The sequence below is a fragment of the Bombina bombina genome, chromosome 10 (assembly GCF_027579735.1).
Source record: "Bombina bombina isolate aBomBom1 chromosome 10, aBomBom1.pri, whole genome shotgun sequence".
NCBI classification, from domain to species: Eukaryota; Metazoa; Chordata; class Amphibia; order Anura; family Bombinatoridae; genus Bombina; species Bombina bombina.
The window spans coordinates 58,170,397-58,197,312 of record NC_069508.1 but is presented as its reverse complement, the minus strand read 5'-3'; the positions used below and the strand labels follow the sequence as shown (position 1 = coordinate 58,197,312).

The 26,916-nt window shown below is 42.1% G+C and overlaps 1 protein-coding gene across 3 annotated transcripts in view; it reads left to right on the top strand.

The window, feature by feature from the left end:
• Positions 1 to 26,916, top strand: part of ARHGAP29 (Rho GTPase activating protein 29) — a gene marked incomplete in the record, with an annotated part of 410,124 nt that overhangs the window by 347,394 nt on the left and 35,814 nt on the right. The window contains 6 exon segments of one of the 3 annotated variants that reach the window (XM_053694083.1): positions 6,734 to 6,897; positions 8,553 to 8,681; positions 8,793 to 8,891; positions 13,824 to 13,987; positions 15,474 to 15,662; positions 20,610 to 20,747. In XM_053694083.1, the coding sequence (XP_053550058.1) occupies positions 6,734 to 6,897; positions 8,553 to 8,681; positions 8,793 to 8,891; positions 13,824 to 13,987; positions 15,474 to 15,662; positions 20,610 to 20,747 (883 nt within the window). 3 annotated transcript variants of the gene reach the window in all.

Below are 26,916 nucleotides of genomic sequence, written 5' to 3'. Positions count from 1 at the left end.
TTAACATGCTACTTGGATATTTTCTGACACAGAAATGACGTGAATTTAATGTACCAGTAATGTTTTTTGTGTTACTTTATATTAAAACATTACTTTCTTTTTTCTGAACTTCTCCTTTTTATGGCGGCAAGCTCTAGTGGTAGATGGCTAAGCCACCTAGCAATCGGAGGGTGGGGAGTTTAATCCAGCAGCTGCTGATTTTCACCTTCACCAGGTATTCCATTCTCCCCTTCTGCCGTTTTCAGGAGGGTGTATCCTATAGCGATACTTTCAGGGATTCTTGGCAGATAGTTCCTAAGGTGGAGGGAACTATTTCGCCTTAGCTAAACGACTACTATTCCTAGCGGGGATAGTTGTGCCTTCAAGGACCCCATGAATAAAAAAATTAGAGGGTTTCCTTAAGAAGCTTTATGTTCATCAGGAGTTGTTTTAACAACCGGCGGCCTGCGTGGTCACGGTTACGACTGCGGCTGCTTTTTGGTTTGATACCCTGGAAGAATCTCTTGAGACTGAGACTTCTTTGGGAGAACAATTTGACGGCTAAGAGTTCAGGATTTCCATCTTAGCGCACAGAGCCTTACGGTTAAACTCTAAATTTAAGCTTTTGGCTATTTCTTACAAGGGGAAAACCCTGTTTGGGCCTGACTTGAAGGAACTTATTTCTGACATCCTGGGAAGTAAGGGTCGTTTCCTCCCTCAGGATAAGAATTCCATACAGTGTCTACAGTGTAATTTTCGTGCCTTTCAAAACTTTAATTGGAACTCCCCCCTCCTTCCTCTTCTTCTAAACAGGTAGGTAACTATTCGCAATCCAAATCAACCTGGAGACCAAACCAGTCTTGGAACAAGGGTAAATAGTTTGAGAAGCCTGCTGCTGCTCCCAAGTCAGCATGAAGGGTTGGCTCCCGATCCGGGACCGTACAAGTGGGGGGCAGTCTATCCTTTTTCATCCAGGATTGGATAGGAGATGTTCAGGATCCCTGGGCGTTAATAATTGTGTCTCAGGGATACCAGCTGGAATTCAGAATTTCTTCCCGCAGAGGAAGTTTTTTTTTTTCTTTCTTGATTGTCTGTAGACCCGATAAGGAGAGAGGCGTTCTTACGCTATGTATGAGATCTCTCCTCCATGGGAGTCATATGTCCTGTTCCAATACAGGAACAGGGACAAGGTTTTTATTCAAATCTCTTTGTAGCTCCCAAAAAAGAGGGAACGTTCGACCTATTTTAGACCTCAAGAGTCTAAACAAGTTTCTTAGAGTTCCATCCTTCAAGATGGGAACTATTCGTACCATTCTTCCAATGATCCAGGAGGGTCAATTTATGACTACCGTGGACTTGAAGGATGCATATCTTCATGTTCCTATCCACAGAGATTGTCACAAGTTCCTGAGGTTTGCCTTTCTGGACAAACGTTTTCAGTTCGTTGCTCTTCCTTTTGGTCTGGCCACGGAACCCAGAATTTTCACAAAGGTTCTGGGGTCGCTGCTGGCGATTCTGAGACCGTGGGGCATTGCAGTGGCGCCTTATCTGGACGATATTCTGATTCAGGCGTTGTTTTATCAGCTAACAAAGTCTCATACCGACATTGTTCTGTTCTACCTGAGGACTCATGGGTGGAAGGTCTATCTGGAGAAGAATTCTCTAGTTCCAAAGACAAGGGTTCTTTTCTTGGGAACTCTAATCGTCTATCCATGAAAATATTTTTCTCGGAGGTCAGAAAATTAAAGATTCTGAACACATGCCGAGCCCTTCAGGCCAATCCCCAGCCGCCAGTGGCTCAGTGTATGGAGGTAATTGGATTGATGGTAGCGGCAATGGACATCATTCCGTTTGCTCGGTTTCATCTCAGGCCTCTGCAACTGAGGATGCTCAGTCAGTGGCATGGAGATTATACAAATTTGTCTCCTCGAATACATCTGGATCAGGAGACAAGGGACTCTTCTATGGTGGTTGTCGCTGGATCATCTATCCCAGGGGACATGCTTTCGCAGATCCTCTTGGGTGATAGTGACAACGGATGCCAGCCTGTTAAGATGGGGGGGGAGTCTCTCCCTCCCATCAATATCCTAGAGTTGAGAGCTATATTCAATGCGCTGCAGGCTTGGTCTCAGTTGGCTTCGGCCCAATTCATCAGATTCCAGTCGGACAACATAACGACGGTGGCTTACATCAATCATCAGGGGGGAACAAGAAGTTCCTTGGCGATGACAGAAGTAGCCAGGATAATACAGTGGGCGGAGTCTCACTCTTGCCATCTGTCCACGATCCACATCCCAGGGGTGGAAAACTGGGAAGCTGATTTTCTGAGCAGACAGACATTTCATCCGGGAGAGCGGGAACTCCATCCGGAGGTATTTGCCGGCCTGATTCTCAGATGGGGCAGAATGCCAAGCTTCCTAGTTACGGGTCCAGGGATCCCCAGGCCGAGCAGATAGATGCCTTGGCAGTGCCTTGGGCCTTCAGCCTAACTTATGTGTTTCCTCCATTTGCTCTCCTTCCCCGGGTGATTGTTCTGGTCAAACAGGAGAGGGCATCGGTGATACTCATCGCCCCTGCGTGGCCTCGCAGGACTTGGTATGGTATGCTGATCTGGTGGACATGTCGTTCCAGCCCCGTGGAAGCTTCCATTGAGGAAAGACCTTCTCATTCAGGGTCCTTTCCATCATCTGAATCTAGTTTCTCTACGGCTAACTGATTGGAGATTGAACGCTTAATTTTATCTAAGCGAGGGTTTTCTGATTCGGTCATAGATACCTTGATTCAGGCACGTAAGCCTGTTACTAAAAAGATTTACCATAAGATATGGCGTAAATATCTTTATTGGTGCGAATCCAAGGGATACTCATGGAGTAGGGTTAGGATTCCCTGGATTTTGTCTTTTCTCCAAGATGGATTGGAGAAAGGGTTGTCAGCAAGTTCCTTAAAGGGACAGATTTCTGCTTTGTCTATTTTGTTACACAAGCGTCTGGCAGACGTTCCAGATGTTCAATCTTTTTGTCAGGCTCTGACTGGAATCAGGCCTGTGTTTTGACCAATTGCTCCTCCTTGGAGTTTGAATTAGTTCTTAAAGTTCTTCAAGGGGTTCCGTTTGAACCTATGCTTTCCATAGATATTAAGTTATCTTGGAAAGTTTTATTTTTGGTTGCTATTCTTCTGCTCAAAGAGTATCTGAGCTTTTAGCATTACAATGTGATTCTCCTTATCTTGTTGTCCATTCTGATAAGGTGGTGTTACGTACCAAACCTGGTTTCCTTCCTAAGGTTGTGTCTAATAAGAATATTAATCAGGAAATTGTTGTTCCTTCCTTGTGTCCTAATCCTTCTTCTACGAAGGAGCGACTGTTACATAAGTTGAACGTGGTCCGTGCCTTGAAGTTTTACTTACAGGCCACTAAGGTTTTTCGTCAATCGTCTTCCCGGTTTCTTGTGTTTTTTGGGAAGTGTAGGGGTCAGAAAGCTACGGCTACCTCTTTCATTTTGGCTGAAGAGTATCAGTTTGCATACGAGACTGCTGGACAGCAGTCTCCTGAACGGATTAAGGCCCGTTCCACTAGGGCTGTGGCTTCCTCTTGGGCATTCATGAAGGATACTTCTGTTGAACAGATTTGCAAGGCTGCAACTTGGTCGTCTCTTCCCAATTTTTCCAAATTTTCCAAATTTGATACTTTTGCTTCGTCTGAGGCTGTTTTTGGGAGGAAAGTTCTTCAAGCAGTGGTGCCTTCCGTTTTGGTTCCCGGTCTTGTCCCTCCCTTTCATCCGTGTACTATAGCTTTGGTGTTGTATCCCATAAGTAAGGATGAAATCCGTGGACTCATCGTATCTTGTAAAAGAAAAGGAAATTTATTCTTACCTGATCAATTTTTTCTTTTACGATACGATGAGTCCACGGCCCACCCTGTTTTTCTAAGACAGGTCTTTAATTTTGTTAAACTTCAGTCACCTCTGCACCTTGGCTTTTTCTTTCTCTTCCTAACTTCGGTCGAATGACTGGAGTGGGAGGGAAGGGAGGAGCTATATATACAGCTCTGCTGTGGTGCTCTTTGCTGTCTCCTGCTGACCAGGAGGCGATATCCCACAAGTAAGGATGAAATCCGTGGACTCATCGTATCGTAAAAGAAAAAAATGTATCAGGTAAGAATAAATTTCCTTCCTTTGATTTTGCATAATAAATAGGACTGTGCATTTTTTACGGAATATAGCAGTGGCATTCAGTTTATTTTGGCGTCAGATTTTTTTTTTTTATTGAGGAAAAATAAGTGTGTACAGATCATGTAGCAATACAGCAGTCATTTGATGTCCAGAAATAGTGATAATCCTCATTTTAAACCCCTAAAACATTGATATAAGCCGCTCTTGGACCTAGTCTAATATCTCAATAAAAGTCCAGGGGTTTAAATTAAGCATATAATATAAGAAAGAAAAACAAAATGCATCTAAGATAAGATAGAAAAACATAGAGCAATACATATCTTTAGCTAATATAGATGCCTGGACCAGAGCTGATTTCTATAAATTAACATAACTCACATAGTAATAAACGAATGGTATAGGTAGACATACAGAACGGATATGTAATCAACCAGAAGTCAATACTTCCCCATCAATATTCTCTGTTTTGAGTATTTCAGATGGCTACCCCTTTATACTATAAAGAAAGTGTTGTGCGCTGTGTCTGGGACAAGGATATATGAACGGTTTCTTAGTGGGCTAAATCTATACATAGCACTACTTGGAATACGCTTTTGGCTCCTTTCATTCCATACGTGTGACTGATAACTGAGATCTCAGTCACAGCCCCGGCCGCAAAAGACAACCAGCCATGCAAACTCTTTTCTCTCAGGAGCCAAAGCTTCATGTTAAAATCTTGATCCCTCGTTGTTTGTAAGGTAAAGTCTCCTTAGGGCCCCTCACCCCCAAGGGAAGCTATCAAGATTATATGAGTGTTATCAATACTACAGTGCCTTCTAGTTATCAACAGTATGAATATAGTGTCATAGTATATTTGAGCTATTTCTGTGTCTTACAATGATAGCGCATGAAGCCATATAGAACAGAACACTGAAGGGAACTGATGTGTAAACATTCTCTTACACAATACATGCATACCGGCTCATTACAAAGAAGTTTAAGGAAAACCAACTGGGCTACTACATATTTTGCCAACTTTGCTAAACACTGCATATCAGTAATGAATTATCGCTTATGGGTGAATCAACCTCCCTCAAAGTTTAGCAGTCTGAGTAGAACAACTTCAGCGTCCATGGGGATGTTGACCGGTGCGTCTTGGGCACATCTTTTCGTTTGATTAAGGTGTCCTATATCAATATGGCCACAAAATGTTGTTTTAAAGTATGTCTCGTGTGGGACCATACAGTGTAGTGGGTGTTCCTTCACAGGGTATGGAGTCCGGGACAACGTTTTGTAGCAAGGGACATGGTTTCACTGGATTTGTACCCCCCGGGGGTCCCTATAAAGCCCCTGTCATGGTCGCTCCAGGTCAAAGTTCTGTCTTTCCTGCAGGAATAAACCTGCAGTTACAATGTTACCTTGCTTCCGCTGTTTGAGAAGGCCGGTTTCCCATTTGCCGTTGTAAACCTGCATTTTAGCGTAGTCATTGTCTATTTGCTGGTCGTGGTGTGGGATAGACTCTATTTTAGGTTGATGAGCGTAGTATTCCCTCCTTGAAGAATTTAGTAACTTGTGCTGAAGTGCGGCTTTATCATTTAAGCATGACGCTGGCTCTATTGCCTTATGTTTGTCGTTAGGCTGTATTGTTGCAATCTTGTTTTGTAGTCCTGTGGGTATTCCGATCACGGATGTACGGAGTTGGTCAATTTCATCATGCTGTAGAGCTGAGTCGGCTTTATATACAATAGGTTGTTGGTCTGATGAGTCTTCAGGCTTAATCCCTGTTAACTTATTTATAAAGAGTTGCAACTCACATTGTGAAGGTGTTTTATCAATTAAAGCCTGTATCATAGCATCTAGTTTAGCAAAGCGAAAGTCCATCTTAGTGAGAAGATCGTTAGACCACGTGGTGGTAATCGTGTGCAACATGCTTCTCTTTGATGCGGATATGTTGTGTAGGAATATATATCTTCTCTAAAAGGTGATAAAAACAATGAGAGATCCAAGATGGTATTTAATCAGCTCTGGTAGATCACCCTGGTCGCTCGGGGGAGGGGGGCGTTGCCTGCAAGTTTTGCTGCCTCTGCAGGCCTCTATTGTCCAGTTTCAACCCAGGGGTCATTAACACAGCAGGGTAGAGAGGGTTAAGTTCGATATCGCTTGTTTTGCAGGTGAGTGCTGTATATTTTGAGCTATAATTGGCGGATTATAGTCTCCTCACCCGGAGCTCTAGAAATATGCGACCGCTCAGAGTCGCTACTTGGACACGCCCCCATTTCTGCATCAGATTTTTAAGTTTAAAAGTGCAATATGCAAAGATCTGTCCAAATTCAGTGTATGTATGTATATCTATCGTTTTATCTATCTGTAGCTATATATTAAAATATCAAAAAGTATTTACTGCCCCTTTAAAACAATGTTAAACACGATTACATTTGAAATATTAATTTACTTTTATGAGTGTTGGGCATTTATTTGTTACCAGCAATTATTAAAAATGAATTAAAAGTTAGCAGGGTTTTATTTGTTTGATTGATTGTTATTGGTGTCAACGATTGTATGTTATAAGGCAAATGGAAAATTATCTGCCTTGACTCTTTTTTTAGGTCACGTCTGTCGCAGGAGAACAGCGCCCACACGTCTCATGGGAACCTATCTCAGGGCTCAGGAGAATACCCTACTCCAACTTCAGAAGACATTGGAAGTCCTGAATATGGCCGATCTCAAAAGATAGGACAGAAAAGATCTAGCAGCAGTACAGATATTCAGAGTACGTATAACACTAGTAAAGACTTACACATCTTAAAACTCAAAAACATACCTAGCTCATGAATCTACAATTGATTTCCTCTTAAAGGGATAGTAAACACCAAAAATGTTATTGTTTAAAAAAGATAGATAATCCCTTTATTTACCATTCCCCAGTTTGCACAACCAATACTGTTATAGAAATATACTTTTTACCTCTGTTATTACCTTGTAGGTAAGCCTCTGCAGACTGCCTCCTTATCTCAGATCTTTTGACAGACTTGCTTTTCAGTGTGCTGACTCTTAAATAACTGCGTGCATGAGCACAATGTTACTTATATGAAACACATGAACTAAAGCCTTCTAGCTGCGAAAAACTGTCAAATGCTTTCAGATAAGAGGCAGCCTTCAAGGGCTTAGAAACTAGCATACGAGCATATACCTAGGTTTAGCTTTCAACTAATTATACCAAGAGAACAAAGCAAATTTGATGATGAAACAAAATTTATGCTTACCTGATAAATTTATTTATTTCCGGATATGGTAAGTCCACGGAATCATTATTTACTATTGGGAATATCACTCCTGGCCAGCAGGAGGAGGCAAAGCTGTTAAATGTCACTTACTTTCCCACAATCCCCAGTCATTCGACCAAAGGAAAATGGAGAAAAGGGAATAACACAAGGTGTAGAGGTGCTTGAGGTTAAAGTTAAAAAGAACTGTCTTAAAATAAAGGGCGGACCGTGGACTCACCATATCCGGAAATAAATATTTCAGGTAAGCATAAATTTTGTTTTCTTTCCTAAGATATGGTGAGTCCACAGAATCATCAATTACTATTGGGAATCAATACACAAGCTAGAGGACACAGATGATTAGGGAGGGACAAGACAGGGAACCTAAACAGAAGGCACCACCGCTTGAAGAACCTTTCTCCCAAAAGAAGCCTCAGCCGAGGTAAAAGTATCAAATTTGGAAAAAGTATGCAAAGAAGACCAAGTTGCCGCCTTGCACATCTGTTCCACAGAAGCTTCATTTCTGAAAGCCCAAGAAGAAGAGACAGCCCTAGAAGAAGGAGCTGTAATTCTCTCAGGAGGCTGCTGTCCAGCAGTCTCATAGGCCAAACAAATTATACTTCTTAACCAGAGAGAAAGAGAAGTAGCAGTAGCTTTCTGACCTTTACGTTTCCCAGAGAAACAAACAAACAAACAAACAGGGCAGAAGACTGACGAAAATCCTTAGTCGCCTGAAGATAGAACTTCAGAGCATGCACAACATCTAGATTGTGTAACAAACGTTCCTTATGAGAAGGATTAGGACATAAAGAAGGAGCAACAATTTCCTGATTAATATTTCTATCAACTTTAGGAAGAAAACACAACTTAAGAAATACTAGTGTTCCCACACACAGTAAAAAATAAAAAACTTTGCCTCCTCCTTGCACCGAAGGCAAAGAGAATAACTGAGGATTGTGGGAAGGGAAGTGACATTTAATAGCTTTGCTGGGGTGCTCTTTGCCTCCTCCTGCTGGCCAGGAGTGATATTCCCAATAGTAATTGATGATTCAGTGGACTCACCATATCTTAGGAAAGAAAAGTAAATTAGATAGTTGTGTAAAATGACATGCCCTATCTGAATCATGAAAGTTTAATTTGGACTTTACTATCCCTTCAATAGACACGAGAGGACCTCCTCCATTTAGGTCCTGGTCTGTTGGGAACCAAAGCAGCGGTATGTGCAGCGATTCAGAGAGTGCAGGCGGCAGCAGTGAGTCCCGCTCAATGGATTCTCCATCTGCCAGCCCAGGTACATTTTACTGTGATGGTGAGCTAACTTCTGTTTGCATCCACACAAAAGAACAAACTACATTAATAAGGGTCTCTGTCAATAATGTTAATGTTGGCTACTTTATTTTAGGTGATTTTAAGAGGCGTCTCCCCAGGACCCCATCAACAGGGACAATGTCATCAGCAGATGATCTGGACGAACGGGAACCTCCTTCCCCCTCAGACAATGGTAATTCTGGTCAGCAATGTTCTTTATATCAGTCAACAGGACTATTAACCTTGGGTTATATAATTTTGGTCAATCTGTGGATGTTTTTCCCTCTCATTAAATTTCTTTGTACTTTTGCCTCATATAAATCGTATACTTTTGTCAACATCATAAATGGCAAAAGAGCGAGGAAATAAACTAATAACAAGCAAACGCTATTGTGAAAGGGACATAACACACAATAAAATTCTTACATGATTTAGAAAGAGCATGCAATTTTAAACCACTTTCCAATTTACTTCTATTATCCAATTTGCTTCAATCTCTTGATATCCTTGGTTGGAAAGCATGTCTAAATAGGCTCAGTAGCTGCTGATTGGTGGCTGCATATAGATGCACGTATGATGACGTGTGGTTGACTCTCCCATGTGCATTGCTATTTCTTCGACAAAGAATATCTGAAGAATGAAGAAAATTAAATAGAAGTAAACTGGAATGTTGTTTAAAATCGTATCCTTTATCTGAATCATGGAAGAAAAATATTGGGTTTCAACTCAAGTCCCTTAAAGTGCCCCCATTCAAGATGCAGCTTCTTTTAAACTATTAGTGTAAATAAAAGGAACCCGCCTGTACATCCACACAGTTTAGCCCCCAAATGCTGGACAGTTCTATACTGAATAAAAGATACATCTAACCCAATTTATATTTTGTTTTGTTTGGGCCTTGCTATATCATTCTGTGGATCACAAACCCATGAGTATTAATATGGTTGTCCACTAACATATGACTATGTCTCTCTTCCTTGGTTTAAACACTTTAAGAGAAATGTTTGGACTTGCACATAGAGTTGCAGGCTGTCTTTCACAAAAAGACTGGGCAGCCAACAAATGAATAAAGTTCTTGGAAGATTGTGTAATTATTGGACCTCCGTTCAGACCTATGGCCCTGTAGCTTCTCTGATGCAGATGCCCGCATCAGACCTCAGTTTAGATCCATTGTCCTGCAGCTTCTCTCAGGCATAAGCCAACATCAGACCTCAGTTTAGAGCCATTTTCCTGCAGCTTCTCTCTGGCACATGTCATCATCAGACCTCAGTTTAGATCCATTGTCCTGTAGCTTTTCTCAGGCACATGCCAACATCAGACCTCAGTTTAGATCCATTGTCCTGTAGCTTCTCTCAGGCACATGCCAACATCAGACCTCAGTTTAGATACATTGTCCTGTAGCTTTTCTCAGGCATAAGCCAACATCAGACCTCCATTTAGATCCATTGCCCTGTAGCTTCTCTCAGGCACATGCCAACATCAGTTTAGACCCATTGGCCTGTAGCTTCTCTTAGGCACATGCCAACATCAGACCTCAGTTTAGAGCCATTGTCCTGTAGCTTCTCTCAGGCACATGCCAACATCAGACCTCATTTTAGACCCATTGGCCTGTAGCTTCTCTTAGGCACATGCCAACATCAGACCTCAGTTTAGACCCATTGTCCTGTAGCTTCTCTCAGGCACATGCCAACATCAGACATCAGTTTAGATCCATTGTCCTGCAGCTTCTCTCAGGCATAAGCCAACACCAGACCTCCATTTAGATCCATTGTCCTGTAGCTTCTCTCAGGCACATGCCAACATCAGACCTCCATTTAGACCCATTGGCCTGTAGCTTCTCTTGGGCACATGCCAACATCAGACCTCAGTTTTGAGCCATTGTCCTGTAGCTTCTCTCAGGCACATGCCAACATAAGACCTCAGTTTAGATCCATTGTCCTGTAGCTTCTCTCAGGCATATGCCAACATCAGACCTCCGTTTAGAGCCATTGTCCTGTAGCTTCTCTCAGGCACATGCCAACATCAGACCTCAGTTTAGATCCATTGTCCTGTAGCTTCTCTCAGGCACATGCCAACATCAGACCTCAGTTTATATCCATTGTCCTGCAGCTTCTCTAAGTCACAAACTTCACAGAAGCATTAGGTCTTTAGATCAGCAACAACTTGCTAATTCCCTTCAACCGCTCCTCTCAACCTTCTCCTCCTTTTCCTGCCCTGAACAATCTATCTGCCACTATAATTCCACCCTTATATCCGTCCTTGACAATCTCGCCCCTCTTACCACTGCTAGGAAATCACACACCCATCCCCAGCCCTGGCATACTCCTCTGACACGGTACCTACGCAGATGTTCCCGTACTGCTGAACGGCATTGGAGAAAATCACGGAGTTCAGCTGATTTTCTTCATTACAAATTCATCTTGAACTCCTACTACTCTGCCCTTAATCTCCACAAGCAACACTACTTCTCTACTCTTATCTCTAATCTTTCTTCAAATCCAAAACGTCTGTTCTCCACTTTCAATAGTCTCCTCCGCCCTCCCCCACTTCCTAATACAACTTCTCTGTCAGCTCAAGACTTTGCCAGTCACTTCATTAACAAAATTGATTCCATCAGACATGAAATCAGCTCTCAACACAATTCCATTCTCTCCCCCCCTCAAATACTCTCACTCAACCACAACCCTCATAACCTGAAACTTAGTTCATTCTCCCCTGTTACTGAGGACGAAGTTTCAGCACTTATACTGCGCTCTCACCTCACTACCTGTCCCCTTGACCCTATCCCCTCACAACTGCTCCCCTCTCTCTCTGATACCCTTACCCCTATACTAACACACATTTTCAACCTCTCCCTCAGCACTGGTACATTTCCCTCATCATTGAAACATGCACTGGTCACACCTATCCTCAAAAAACCTTCCCTTGATCCTACCTCCCCATCCAACTACCGCCCAATTTCCCTCCTCCCTCTTGCTTCAAAGCTTCTCGAAAAACTTGTATATGCACGCCTATCCCATTTCCTTACGTTAAACTCCCTTCTTGACCCGCTGCAATCTGGATTTCGTCCCTATCACTCCACAGAGACAGCTATTGTTAAGGTCACCAACGACCTACTTACAGCTAAATCAAAAGGCCACTTCTCTCTGCTTATCCTCCTTGATCTGTCCGCAGCCTTTGACACTGTCGACCACCCTCTTTTGCTCCAAACCCTCCAATCCTTCGGCATCTGTGACACAGCCCTTTCGTGGCTCTCTTCCTACCTGTCAAACCGTACCTTCAGTGTAGCCTTCTCTGGGGCCTCCTCTGCCCCGTCACCCCTTTCTGTCGGAGTACCGCAAGGCTCTGTCCTCGGTCCCCTTCTCTTCTCAATCTATACGTCATCACTAGGTTCCCTTATTAAGTCCCACAGTTTCCAATATCATCTGTATGCCGATGACACCCAAATCTACTTCTCTGCACCAGAACTATCTCCTTCCTTGCTAACCCGTGTCACTAACTGTCTTTCTCACATCTCTTCCTGGATGTCCTCTCACTACCTCAAGCTAAATCTCTCCAAAACTGAGCTCCTCATTTTCCCCCCTTCTTCCAAAATCTCCACCCCCAATATCTCTATAACTGTCGACAACTCCATCATTACCCCTACCCCGCATGCCCGATGTCTCGGGGTCACATTTGACTCAAATCTTTCCTTCACTCCTCACATTCAGTCCTTGGCTACAGCCTGCCGCTTCCACCTTAAAAACATCTCTAAAATTAGACACTTCCTTACACAAGACACAACTAAGATTTTAATCCACTCTCTCATTCTTTCCCGCCTTGATTACTGCAACTCTGTCCTCTCTGGTCTCCCCTCCTACCGCCTAGCTTCTTTACAATCCATAATCAATGCCTCTGCCAGACTCATCTTCCTTACACGTCGCTCTTCATCTGCTGCGCCTCTCTGCCAATCCCTTCACTGGCTTCCTCTTGCCTCTAGGATCAAACACAAAACTCTCACTCTTACATACAAAGCCCTCAACTGCACTGCTCCCCGCTACATCTCAGACCTTGTCTCCAGATACTCTCCCTCCCGTCCCCTTCGCTCTGCTCATGACCTCCTACTCTCCTCCTCTCTTGTCACCTCATCACACTCCCGTTTACAGGACTTCTCCAGACTGGCTCCCATCTTATGGAACTCTCTGCCTCGCTCCACAAGACTCTCTTCTAGTTTTAAAAGCTTCAAGTGCTCCCTAAAGACTCTACTGTTCAGGGACGCATACAACCTACGCTAACCTTTCCTAATACCAGTTCCTCTCCTCCACTGCAATCCCCTGAACCCTCTTAGCATGTAAGCCTAAAAGTCCAGCTGTCTGTAGATCACCTTCTTAAGAGCTGACTACAACAGTGCAACTCTTGGCAGGGCCCTCTACCCTATAATTGTTTTGTTGTACTCCCCCTTTGTTTATAGCGCTGCGGAATCTGTTGGCGCTCTACAAATAACCGATAATAATAATAATAATAACATGCCCACATAAGACCTCAGTTTAGACTTATGGTCCTGTAACTAAGGCGCATGCCCACATTAAACTCCAGTTCAGACCCTTGGTCCTGCAGGTTCTCTCAGACACATACCAGCATCAGATTTCTGTTTAGATCTATTGTCCTGCAGCTTCTCTTAGGCACATGCCCATCTGCATCTTATTGTAGGCACATGACTACATTAGACCTTAGTTCTCATGCATGCTCACATCACATCAGATCTCTGTTGCCTACTTATGTATGATTTCTCTTTCCCCTTAGTTTATTCACTTTAAGAGAGATGTTTGGGCTCACACATAGGGTTGCTAACTGTTTTTCACAAAAAGACTGGGCAAATAACAAATTCATATATTGGTTGGTAGATTATTGGACCTCTGTTCAGCTTTATAGTCCTATAGCCTCTCTGAAGGACATACCCTCATCAGACCTTAATTCGGGCTCATGGTCCGACAGCTTCTCTAAGGCGCATGTCAACATTAAACCTCACTTTAGACCTTTGACAAAGATATCATGTTTGTGTTTCTGGTGGACTATTCTTGTGTCAAATGTAAACCATATTAAAATACAGACTTTACCACTCCTTTTTCTTATATGAATTCCTCTGCAGGCTTGAATGATTTGGTTTCAGAAATGGCCAATTCCCCCGGACCTTTCAGGAATACCATTATGTCCAAAGCTGCTCAGACACACAAACTGCGAAAACTACGGGCTCCATCCAAATGCAGGGAGTGTGACAGTTTAGTAGTATTTCACGGAGCCGAGTGTGAAGAGGTAAGGCTGTTGCTTCAGAGTTTATCATAAAGCACTTTCTAATATTTTTTTCTATCTATTATAAAACATGTAAAATGTGATTTTATGTAATAATGTGGTTATATAATATGAAAACATACCGGTGATATTTATTAAAGGGACCTTAAACTTAGAATGTTTCTAGCTTGCATTTGATGTATGTGCATGTGTATATGTGTGTATGTGTATTTATGAGTGTGCGTATGTATGTGTATGTATATATATATATGTATGTGTATATATATATATATATATATATATGTATATATATGTATATAAATATGTGTGTGTGTGTGTGTATTTATTTTGCATGAGACTAGGTTAAATGCACTTTAAAGGGACATTAAACGTCAAACTTTCATGGTTCAGGTAACACATGCAATTTTTTATATACTTTTAGTTTACTTCTATCATCATGTTTACTTTGTTCTTTAGGCGTCCTTTGTTGAAAAGCATACCTAGGTAGGCTCATGAGCAGTAATACACTACTGCGAGCTACTTGCTGATTGGTGGCTACACGGCTCTTATTGTCTTACCTGATGTGTTTTAGTTTCCATTAGTGCATTGCTACACTGGGGCTGATTTTCACTTAACCTTTGCAGGGGGTTAACGCGCCATAAAACCCAAATTTTATTTCATGATTCAGGCAGATCATACCCTTTTTTAACAACTTTCTAATGCACTTCAATGATCAAATGTGCTTCATTCTATTTGTGTCCTTTGTTGAAGGAGCAGCAATACAGTACTGGGAGGTAGCTGAACAAATCAGGTGAGCCAATCACAAGATGCATGTGTGTGCAGCAACCAGTCTGCAGTTAGCTCCCAGTATTGCTGCTCTTTTCAACAGAGAATACCAAGAAGACAAAGAAAACATTTCTGTCTCAAATTTGCTTTAAAGGGATAGTTAAGTCATAATTAGCCATTCATGATTTGACAGAACAAACCATTTTAAACAATTTTCCCATTTACTTCTATTATTTAATTTGCTTCCTTCTCTTGTTATCCTTTGCTGAAAGGTTTATCTAGGTAAGCTCAGGAGCAGCAAAGAACCTAGATTCTAGCTGCTGATTGGTGGCTGCATGTATACACTGATTGCCATTGGCTCACCCATGTGTTCAGTTAGAAACGTGTAGTGCTTTGCTGCTCCTTCAACAAATTATAACAGGAGAATGAAGCAAACCAGATAATAGAAGTAAATTTTAAAATGTTATTATCTATCTGAATCAAGAAAGAAACATTGGTATTTATGTCCCTTTAACATGTACTTTAATGTGCCTTTAAATCCATGTTAACATAACTGTGGGCATTGTTAGACAGTGGTAATCAGAGTGTAGGTTTCAAGATCATGTGACCTCACTGCCCCACAGCCTCTCTTTAATTTCAGCTTTCTGTCAATAATTAAGCGTTTGCGAATTCTTGTCATTGTCTAAAGGAACAGCTTGTCATTTATGGCTTTTCTTTATTGCAGTGTTCTCTTGCTTGTCACAAGAAATGTCTTGAAACACTGGCCATTCAATGTGGACACAAAAAACTGCAAGGAAGACTTCATCTGTTTGGAGTGGAGTTTACCCAGGCAGCACGAAGCACCCCTGACGGCGTCCCTTTTATTATCAAGAAGTGCACCTCTGAAATAGAAAGCCGGGCACTAACCATAAAGGTAGATAATACTGAATACAAATATTGTATCTTTATATATATATTATTAATTAAAATATAAAAAGAATAAAAAACTAAAATAATATGGTTGCATAAGTGTGACCACCTCTTGTAGCTGTGTTCAGAATTAAGCAATCACATTCAAATTCATGTTAAATAGGAGTCAGTGCACACCTGTCATCATTTAAAGTGCCTCTGATTAACCCCAAATAAAGTTCAGCTGTTCTAGTAGGTCTTTCCTGACATTTTGTTAGTCGCATCCTACAGCAAAAGCCATGGTTCGCAGAGAGCTTCCAAAGCATCAGAGGGATCTCATTGTTAAAAGGTATCAGTCAGGAGAAGGGTACAAAAGAATTTCCAAGGCATTAGATATACCATGGAACACAGTGAAGACTGTCATCATCAAGTGAAGAAAATATGGTGCAACAGTGACATTACCAAGAACTGGATGTCCCTCCAAAATTGATGAAAAGGCGAGAAGAAAACTGGTCTGGGAGGCTGCCAAGAGGCCTACAGCAACATTAAAGGAGCTGCAGGAATATCTGGCAAGTACTGGCTGTGTGGTGCATGTGACAACAATCGCCCATATTCTTCATATGTCTGGGCTATAGGGTAGAGTGGCAAGACGGAAGCCTTTGCTTACGAAGAAAACATGCAAGCCCAGCTAAATTTTGCAAAAACACATCTGAAGTCTCCCAAAAGCATGTCGCAAAAGGTGTTCTGGTCTGATGAAACCAAGATTAAACTTTTTGGCCATAATTCCAAAAGATATGTTCAGCGCAAAAACACTGCATATAACCAAAATAACACCATACCCACAGTGAAGCATGGTGATGGGAGCATCATGCTTTGGGTCTGTTTTTCTTCAGCTGGAACTGGGGCCTTAGTCAAGGCAGAGGGAATTATGAACAGTTCCAAATACCAGACAATATTGGCACAAAACCTTCAGGCTTCTGCTAGAAAGCTGAACATGAAGAGGAACTTCATGTTTCAGCATGACAACGACCCAAAGCATACATCCAAATCAACAAAGGAATGGCTTCACCAGAAGGAGATTAAAGTTTTGGAATGGCCCAGTCAGAGCCCAGACCTGAATCCAATTCAAAATCTGTAGGGTGATCTGAAGAGGGCTGTGCACAGGAGATGCCCTCGCATTCTGACAGATTTGGAGTGTTTTTGCAAAGAAGAGTGGGCAAATCTTGCCAAGTCAAGATGTGCCATGTTGAAAAACTCATACCCAAAAAGACTGAGTGCTGTAATAAAATCAAAGGGTGCTTCAACAAAAGTATTAGTTTAAGGGTGTGCACACTTATGCAACCATATTATTTTAGTTTTTTATTTCTACTTCCTTCCACCTAAAAGATTTTAGTTTGTTTTGCAATTGAGTTGTACAGTTTATAGGTCACATTAAAGGTGGAAAAAGTTCTGTAATGATTTATCTTTGTCTCATTTTTTTACATCACAGAAACATGACATTTTAACAAGGGTGTGTAGACTTTATATCCACTGTATGTGTGTGTGTGTATATATATATATATCTATCTATATATATATATATATATATATATATATATATATATATATATATATATATATATATACATTATTTATATTTACAAGAGGAAAACAAATTATATATATTACTAGTGTTAAAGCCCATGTACACGGGGCAAAATGTCCCCCTCCAAGATCCTTTCTCTAGCCTTTATCTCCCCCTGTACCTCCTCTCACCTCCCTCCTGCCACCTTAGCATACATTTTTTCTGTTGTGCAGCGGGCCCATCCGCTTTCGCCCCCCCCCCCCCCCCCCAGCAATGGGCCGCCCACCCGCCTCCCTCCTAACCCTTCCATGCCACCAACAATCAGCACCAACGCTGCCCGATGCAGGGCGGGATGCAGAGTACCTCTGCAAGACTATTTCTGCACTGCCCCACTCGTGGGGCATGCAGATATAGCCTGCTCTCGCTACTTTTAGCGAGATCGCGGAGGAAAGAGGCCCAGGACAACAGCGTTGTACAGGGTACTACACTGGTCCTTAACCCCTTAACGTCATACGTCGTACAGGGTACGTCGTGCACAAACTGGTCTTTAAAGACCAGCGACGTACCCTGTACGACGTTGGGGTTGAAAGCAGCTGGAAGCGATCCTGATCGCTTCCAGACGCTTTCCGGTTATTGCAGTGATGCCTCCATGTCGAGGCATCACTGCAATAACATTTTCCCCCATCCGATGCAGAGAGAGCCACTCTGTGGCCCTCTCTGCACCGGACATCGATGGCCGCAATCGTTGGTGGGAGCCGACGTGGGAGGCGGGTGGGCGGCCATCGATGGCTTGCGGTGTACAGAGGTGGGCGGGATCGTGGGTGGGGTAGCTGGGGGGCGCGCACGGACGCGCGATCGTGCACAAGGGAGGCGGGCGGGCGCGTGCACGAGGGAGGGAGCGGGTGGGAACCATTACACATGGAACGGTTTGCATAAATTTAGAGGGAGAGAGGGGAAATAAAAATAGTATTATAAATAAGCAAAGTGATCTGGGAGGGGGTGGGGGTTTAGTCTTTGGGGGGGGGAAAGCTACACTACAGAAAAGTGGGGAGAAATTAAAAAAATATATATTTTTTTGTAAACTGGGTACTGGCAGACAGCTGCCAGTACCCAAGATGGCTCCCAATAATGTTGAGGGGGAGGGTTAGAGAGCTGTTTTGGGGGGGATCAGGGAGGTTTGGGGCTAAGGGGGATCCTACACAGCAGCATATGTAAATATGCTAGAAAAAAAAAATAAAAAAAATAAAATATACCTTTTATTTTAGTACTGGCAGACTTTCTGCCAGTACTTAAGATGGCGGGTACAATTGTGGGGTGGGTGAGGGAAGAGAGCTGTTTGGGAGGGATCAGGGGGTCTGATGTGTCAGGTGGGAGGCTGATCTCAACACTAAAGCTAAAATTAACCCTGCAAGCTCCCTACAAGCTACCTAATTAACCCCTTCACTGCTAGCCATAATTCACGTGTGATGCGCAGCGGCATTTAGCAGCCTTCTAATTACCAAAAAGCATCACCAAAGCCATATATGTCTGCTATTTCTGAACAAAGGGGATCCCAGGGAAGCATTTACAACCATTTGTGCCATAATTGCACAAGCTGTTTGTAAATAATATCAATGAGAAACCTAGAATTGCGAAAAAAATGAAGTTTTTTTTTAATTTGGTCGCATTTGGCGGTGAAATGGTGGCATGAAATATACCAAAATGGGCCTAGATCAATACTTTGGGATGTCTTCTAAAAAAAAATATATACATGTCATGGGATATTCAGGTATTCCTGACAGATATCAGGGTTCCAATGTAACTAGCGCTCATTTTGAAAAAAAGTGGTTTTGAAATAGCAAAGTGCTTCTTGTATTTATTGCCCTATAACTTGCAAAAAAAGCAAAGAACATGTTAACATTGGGTATTTCTAAACTCAGGACAAAATTTAGAAACTATTTAGCATGGTTGTTTTTTGGTGGTTGTAGATGTGTAACAGATTTTGGGGGTCAAATTTAGAAAAAGTGTGTTTTTTCCCATATTTTCCTCATATTTTATAATATTTTTAATAATAAATTATAAGATATGACGAAAATAATGGTATCTTTAGAAAGTCCATTTAGTGGCGGGAAAAACGGTATATAATATGTGTGGGTACAAAAAATGAGTAAGAGGAACATTACAGCTAAACACAAACACCGCAGAAATGTAAAAATAGCCCTGGTCTTTAAGGGAAAGAAATTGAAAAATGGCCTTGGTCCTTAAGGGGTTAAAGGGGCTTGAAACCCAAAATATTTCTTTCATGATTGAGAGAGAGAATACAATTTCAAACAACTTTACAATTTACTTCTATTATCTAATTTGCTTCATTCTTTAGATATCCCTTGGGTGAGCCAATAACAAGAGGCATCTATGTGCAGCCACCAATCAGCAGCTACTAAGCATATCTAGATATGCTTTTCAACCAAGTACATCATGAGAATGAAGCAAATTAGATAACAGAAGTAAATTGGAAAACTGTTTAAAATAGCATGCTCTTTCTAAAGCACGAAATACATTTTTTGGGCTAAAATGTCCCTTTAAGAGCTAAACGACCAGCGTTGTACTTGCGCAGTCTCTACTGCGCATTGGCGCTATTCGTTAAGGGGGTTAAGGCCAGTTATGTTTGTCTCACGCAGTCTCTACTGCGCATGACTGTGTCGTACAAACATACTTGGCCTTTTATTATATAGGATTTGCATATTTACTCAGTATTGGCAGCTAATTGGTGGCAGTAGAAAGATTCAGTCTAGAGCTGTATCAGGAGTGATGAAGGTTTATGCATATTTAAAGACTAGTTAAATTAAAAACCATTGAAAAACGTTTTAGGGAGGATAGTTAATTTAAAGACTTAACATTTCACTGTATTAAAAAATCTGATTAAAGTGAATGTAAATTTTGATGATAAAGTGCCTGTTTTTTTAAAAACAGGCACTTTAATTCATCAAAATTTACTTTCACTCGTGTTGGGAAAATACCTTTTAATCTTGACAGCCGCTGCATCGCTTCCTCCGCCCGTCGCAAAGCCTCTTCCTGAGTCTAAAATGAGGAATCCGGCTTCCTCCAATCACGGCGTTGAATCAGACACTGATTCCCCCGGGGGGGAAGCTGTGATTGGAGGATGACCTATCCATCTTTTCTAATGTAGGAAGAGCCTTGCGACTTTCGGGGGAAGCTGAAGCGGCTGTCAGGATTAAAAGCTAAGTATTTTCACAACACGAGTGAAATGTAAATTTTTATTAATTAAAGTGCCCCTGTTTTTAATCAAATTTTTTAAAACCGGGCACTTAATCATCAAAATTTACATTCACTTTAACAGTAGACACTTTATGTCCCTTTTAACCTTTCAAAATGCTACAGTCTGATGTTATATTTCCTGTTTTGTCACAGGGCATTTACCGTGTAAATGGAGCGAAGTCTAGAGTTGAAAAGCTGTGTCAGGCATTCGAGAACGGAAAGGATTTGGTGGAGCTGTCAGACCTGTATGCACATGACATAAGCAATGTACTTAAACTGTACCTCCGCCAGGTATGCCATGAAACTGACACTCGCGGCTTCTTTTGCCTTGCAGCAGCAACTAGAGAAGTGTGTGCTAAAGCTGTAACAACTGGTGTCATTTACAACAATAGCCATATCTGTGGTACATTTGCCTGGGGTGTAGGTTTGTGAGGTTACAGACAGTGATTTGTAAGTATTCGGCTTCAGTATCAGGTTTCCTAATCAGTAAGAGTGATGAGAACAGAATAAAGCCCCATGATGCTCTCTGCCAGAAGATAAAAGATGTGGAGTGGTGTTCCCAGTGGACCTTTTAAAATATTTAAAAGAACAATATAGTCAATATTGAAATTTCTCTAAATGCATTTGTCTTGATTTGAAGAATTTGTTTGCATATATGGTGCATTGATCAATTCATTATCTCTCTTTTCTCTCTCTTTCTTTTCTCTCTCTTTCTTTTCTCTCTCTTTCTTTTCTCTCTCTCTTTTCTCTCTCTTTTCTCTCTCTTTTCTCTCTCTTTCTTTTCTCTCTCTTTCTTTTCTCTCTCTTTCTTTTCTCTCTCTTTCTTTTCTCTCTCTTTCTTTTCTCTCTCTTTCTTTTCTCTCTCTTTCTTTTCTCTCTCTTTCTTTTCTCTTTCTTTTCTCTCTCTTTCTTTTCTCTCTCTTTCTTTTCTCTCTCTTTCTTTTCTCTCTCTTTCTTTTCTCTCTCTTTCTTTTCTCTCTCTTTCTTTTCTCTCTCTTTCTTTTCTCTTTCTTTTCTCTCTCTCTCTTTCTCTCTCTTTCTCTCTCTCTCTCTTTCTTTTCTCTCTCTCTCTTTTCTCTCTCTCTCTTTTCTCTCTCTCTCTTTTCTCTCTCTCTCTTTTCTCTCTCTCTTTTTTCTCTCTCTTTTCTCTCTCTTTTCTCTCTCTTTTCTCTCTCTTTTCTCTCTCTCTTTTCTCTCTCTCTCTTTTCTCTCTCTCTCTTTTCTCTCTCTCTCTTTTCTCTCTCTCTCTTTTCTCTCTCTCTCTTTTCTCTCTCTCTCTTTTCTCTCTCTCTCTTTTCTCTCTCTCTCTTTTCTCTCTCTCTCTCTCTCTCTCTCTCTCTTTTCTCTCTCTGTCTCTCTCTTTTCTCTCTCTCTCTCTCTCTCTCTCTCTCTCTTTTCTATCTCTCTTTTCTCTCTCTCTCTCTCTTTTCTATCTCTCTTTTCTATCTCTCTTTTCTATCTCTCTCTTTTCTCTCTCTCTCTTTTCTCTCTCTCTCTTTTCTCTCTCTCTCTTTTCTCTTTCTTTTCTCTCTTTTCTCTTAGTTTTCTCTCTTTCTTTTCTCTTACTTTTCTCTCTCTTTTCTCTCTCTTTTCTCTCTCTTTTCTCTCTCTCTCTTTTCTCTCTCTTTTCTCTCTCTTTTCTTCTGTTAAGTGTGATCAGTCCACGGGTCATCATTACTTCTGGGATATTACTCCTCCCCAACAGGAAGTGCAAGAGGATTCACCCAGCAGAGCTGCATATAGCTCCTCCCCTCTACGTCACTCCCAGTCATTCTCTTGCACCCAACGACTAGATAGGATGTGTGAGAGGACTATGGTGATTATACTTAGTTTTATACCTTCAATCAAAAGTTTGTTATTTTAAAATAGCACCGGAGTGTGTTATTACCTCTCTGGCAGAGTTTGAAGAAGAATCTACCAGAGTTTTGCTATGATTTTAGCCGGAGTAGTTAAGATCATATTGCTGTTCTCGGCCATCTGAGGAGTGAGGTAAACTTCAGATCAGGGGACAGCGGGCAGATGAATCTGCATAGAGGTATGTAGCAGTTTTTATTTTCTGACAATGGAATTGATGAGAAAATCCTGCCATACCGATATAATGTCATGTATGTATACTTTACACTTCAGTATTCTGGGGAATGGTACTTCACTAGAATTACACTGTAAGAAATACATAAAGCTGTTTAATAACTAGAGATTATGTTTAACGTTTTTGCTGGAATGTAAAATCGTTTTCATTTGCTGAGGTACTGTGTGAATAAATGTTTGGGCACTATTTTTCCACTTGGCAGTTGCTTAATCTGTTTTTCTGACAGTTTCTGTTCTCCCTCACTGCTGTGTGTGAGGGGGAGGGGCCGTTTTTTTGGCGCTTTTTCTATGCATCAAATATTTCAGTCAGCAACTCATTGTATTCCCTGCATGATCCGGTTCATCTCTACAGAGCTCAGGGGTCTTCAAAACTTATTTTGAGGGAGGTAATTTCTCTCAGCAGAGCTGTGAGAATTATAGTTTGACTGAGATAAAAAACGTTTATTCTGTAATTTGTTTCCTGCTTTCAGAATTTGTTATCTTTGCTAATGGGATTAAACCTTTGCTAAAGTTGTGTTGTTTACAAGGATTGAGGCTATAACTGTTTCAATTTATTAATTTTCAACTGTCATAGATCTTCTGTGCTTCTTAAAGGCACAGTACGTTTTAATATTATTCTAATTGAATTGTATTTCCTAGTTGCAAGTTTATTTGCTAGTGTGTTAAACATGTCTGATTCAGAGGATGATACCTGTGTCATTTGTTGCAATGCCAAAGTGGAGCCCAATAGAAATTTATGTACTAACTGTATTGATGCTACTTTAAATAAAAGTCAATCTGTACAAATTGAACAAATTTCACCAAACAACGAGGGGAGAGTTATGCCGACTAACTCGCCTCACGTGTCAGTACCTACATCTCCCGCTCAGAGGGAGGTGCGTGATATTGTAGCGCCGAGTACATCTGGGCGGCCATTACAAATCACATTACAGGATATGGCTACTGTTATGACTGAGGTTTTGGCTAAATTACCAGAACTAAGAGGTAAGCGTGATCACTCTGGGGTGAGAACAGAGTGCGCTGATAATATTAGGGCCATGTCAGACACTGCGTCACAGGTGGCAGAACATGAGGACGGAGAACTTCATTCTGTGGGTGACGGTTCTGATCCAAACAGACTGGATTCAGATATTTCAAATTTTAAATTTAAACTGGAAAACCTCCGTGTATTACTAGGGGAGGTGTTAGCGGCTCTGAATGATTGTAACACAGTTGCAATACCAGAGAAAATGTGTAGGTTGGATAAATATTTTGCGGTACCGACGAGTACTGAGGTTTTTCCTATACCTAAGAGACTTACTGAAATTGTTACTAAGGAGTGGGATAGACCCGGTGTGCCGTTCTCACCCCCTCCGATATTTAGAAAAATGTTTCCAATAGACGCCACCACAAGGGACTTATGGCAAACGGTCCCTAAGGTGGAGGGAGCAGTTTCTACCTTAGCTAAGCGTACCACTATCCCGGTGGAGGATAGCTGTGCTTTTTCAGATCCAATGGATAAAAAGTTAGAGGGTTACCTTAAGAAAATGTTTGTTCAACAAGGTTTTATATTGCAACCCCTTGCATGCATTGCGCCGATCACGGCTGCAGCGGCATTCTGGATTGAGTCTCTGGAAGAGAACATTGGTTCAGCTACTCTGGACGACATTACGGACAGGCTTAGAGTCCTTAAACGAGCTAATTCATTCATTTCGGAGGCCGTAGTACATCTTACTAAACTTACGGCGAAGAATTCAGGATTCGCCATTCAGGCACGCAGGGCGCTGTGGCTAAAATCCTGGTCAGCTGATGTTACTTCTAAGTCTAAATTGCTTAATATAACTTTCAAAGGGCAGACCTTATTCGGGCCCGGGTTGAAAGAGATTATCGCTGACATTACTGGAGGTAAAGGCCATGCCCTGCCTCAGGACAAAGCCAAAGCCAAGACTAGACAGTCTAATTTTCGTTCCTTTCGTAATTTCAAAGCAGGAGCAGCATCAACTTCCTCTGCACCAAAACAGGAAGGAGCTGTTGCTCGCTACAGACAAGGCTGGAAACCTAACCAGTCCTGGAACAAGGGCAAGCAGACTAGGAAACCTGCTGCTGCCCCTAAAACAGCATGAATTGAGGGCCCCCGATCCGGGATCGGATCTAGTGGGGGGCAGACTTTCTCTCTTCGCCCAGGCTTGGGCAAGAGATGTTCAGGATCCCTGGGCGCTAGAGATAATATCTCAGGGATACCTTCTGGACTTCAAATACTCTCCTCCAAGAGAGAGATTTCATCTGTCAAGATTGTCAACAATCCAGACAAAGAAAGAGGCGTTTCTACGCTGCGTACAAGAGCTCTTGTTAATGGGAGTAATCCATCCAGTTCCACGATCGGAACAGGGACAGGGGTTTTACTCAAATCTGTTTGTGGTTCCCAAAAAGAGGGAACTTTCAGACCAATCCTGGACTTAAAGATCCTAAACAAATTCCTAAGAGTTCCATCGTTCAAGATGGAGACTATTCGGACAATTTTACCTATGATCCAAGAGGGTCAATACATGACCACTGTAGATTTAAAAGATGCTTACCTTCACATACCGATTCACAAAGATCATTATCGGTACCTAAGGTTTGCCTTCCTAGACAGGCATTACCAGTTTGTGGCTCTTCCATTCGGATTGGCTACAGCTCCAAGAATCTTCACAAAGGTTCTGGGTGCTCTTCTGGCGGTACTAAGACCGCGGGGAATCTCGGTAGCTCCATACCTAGACGACATTCTGATACAAGCTTCAAGCTTTCAAACTGCCAAGTCTCATACAGAGTTAGTGCTGGCATTTCTAAGGTCACATGGATGGAAGGTGAACGAAAAGAAAAGTTCACTCGTTCCACTCACAAGAGTTCCCTTCCTGGGGACTCTTATAGATTCTGTAGAAATGAAGATTTACCTGACAGAGGACAGGCTAACAAGACTTCAAAGTGCTTGCCGCACCCTTCATTCCATTCAACACAGACCACTGCAACTGTGCATGCTAAGTCAGTGGAATGGGGATTACTCAGACTTATCCCCTTCTCTGAATCTGGATCAAGAGACCAGAAATTCTCTTCTATGGTGGCTTTCTCGGCCACATCTGTCCAGGGGGATGCCATTCAGCAGACCAGACTGGACAATTGTAACAACAGACGCCAGCCTTCTAGGTTGGGGTGCCGTCTGGAATTCTCTGAAGGCTCAGGGACAATGGAGTCAGGAGGAGAGTCTCCTGCCAATAAACATTCTGGAATTGAGAGCAGTTCTCAATGCCCTCCTGGCTTGGCCCCAGTTGACAACTCAGGGGTTCATCAGGTTTCAGTCGGACAACATCACGACTGTAGCTTACATCAACCATCAGGGAGGGACAAGAAGCTCCCTAGCTATGATGGAAGTATCAAAGATAATTTGCTGGGCAGAGTCTCACTCTTGCCACCTGTCAGCAATCCACATCCCGGGAGTGGAGAACTGGGAGGCGGATTTCTTAAGTCGTCAGACTTTTCATCCGGGGGAGTGGGAACTTCATCCGGAGGTCTTTGCCCAAATACTTCGACGTTGGGGCAAACCAGAGATAGATCTCATGGCGTCTCGACAGAACGCCAAGCTTCCTCGTTACGGGTCCAGATCCAGGGATCCAGGAGCAGTCCTGATAGATGCTCTGACAGCACCTTGGGACTTAAGGATGGCTTACGTGTTTCCACCCTTCCCGTTGCTTCCTCGATTGATTGCCAGAATCAAACAAGAGAGAGCATCAGTGATTCTAATAGCACCTGCGTGGCCACGCAGGACTTGGTATGCAGACCTGGTGGACATGTCATCCTGTCCACCTTGGTCTCTACCTCTGAAACAGGACCTTCTGATACAGGGTCCCTTCAAACATCAAAATCTAACTTCTCTGAAGCTGACTGCTTGGAAATTGAACGCTTGATTTTATCAAGACGTGGAATTTCTGAGTCAGTTATTGATACCTTAATACAGGCTAGGAAACCTGTTACCAGAAAGATTTACCATAAGATATGGCGTAAATACCTATATTGGTGTGAATCCAAAGGTTACTCTTGGAGTAAGGTTAGGATTCCTAGGATATTGTCTTTTCTACAAGAAGGTTTAGAAAAGGGTTTATCTGCTAGTTCATTAAAGGGACAGATCTCAGCTCTGTCCATTCTGTTACACAAACGTCTGTCAGAAGTTCCTGACGTCCAGGCTTTTTGTCAGGCTTTGGCCAGAATTAAGCCTGTGTTTAAAACTGTTGCTCCACCATGGAGTTTAAACCTTGTTCTTAATGTTTTACAGGGCGTTCCGTTTGAACCCCTTCATTCCATTGATATAAAGTTGTTATCTTGGAAAGTTCTATTTTTAATGGCTATTTCCTCGGCTCGA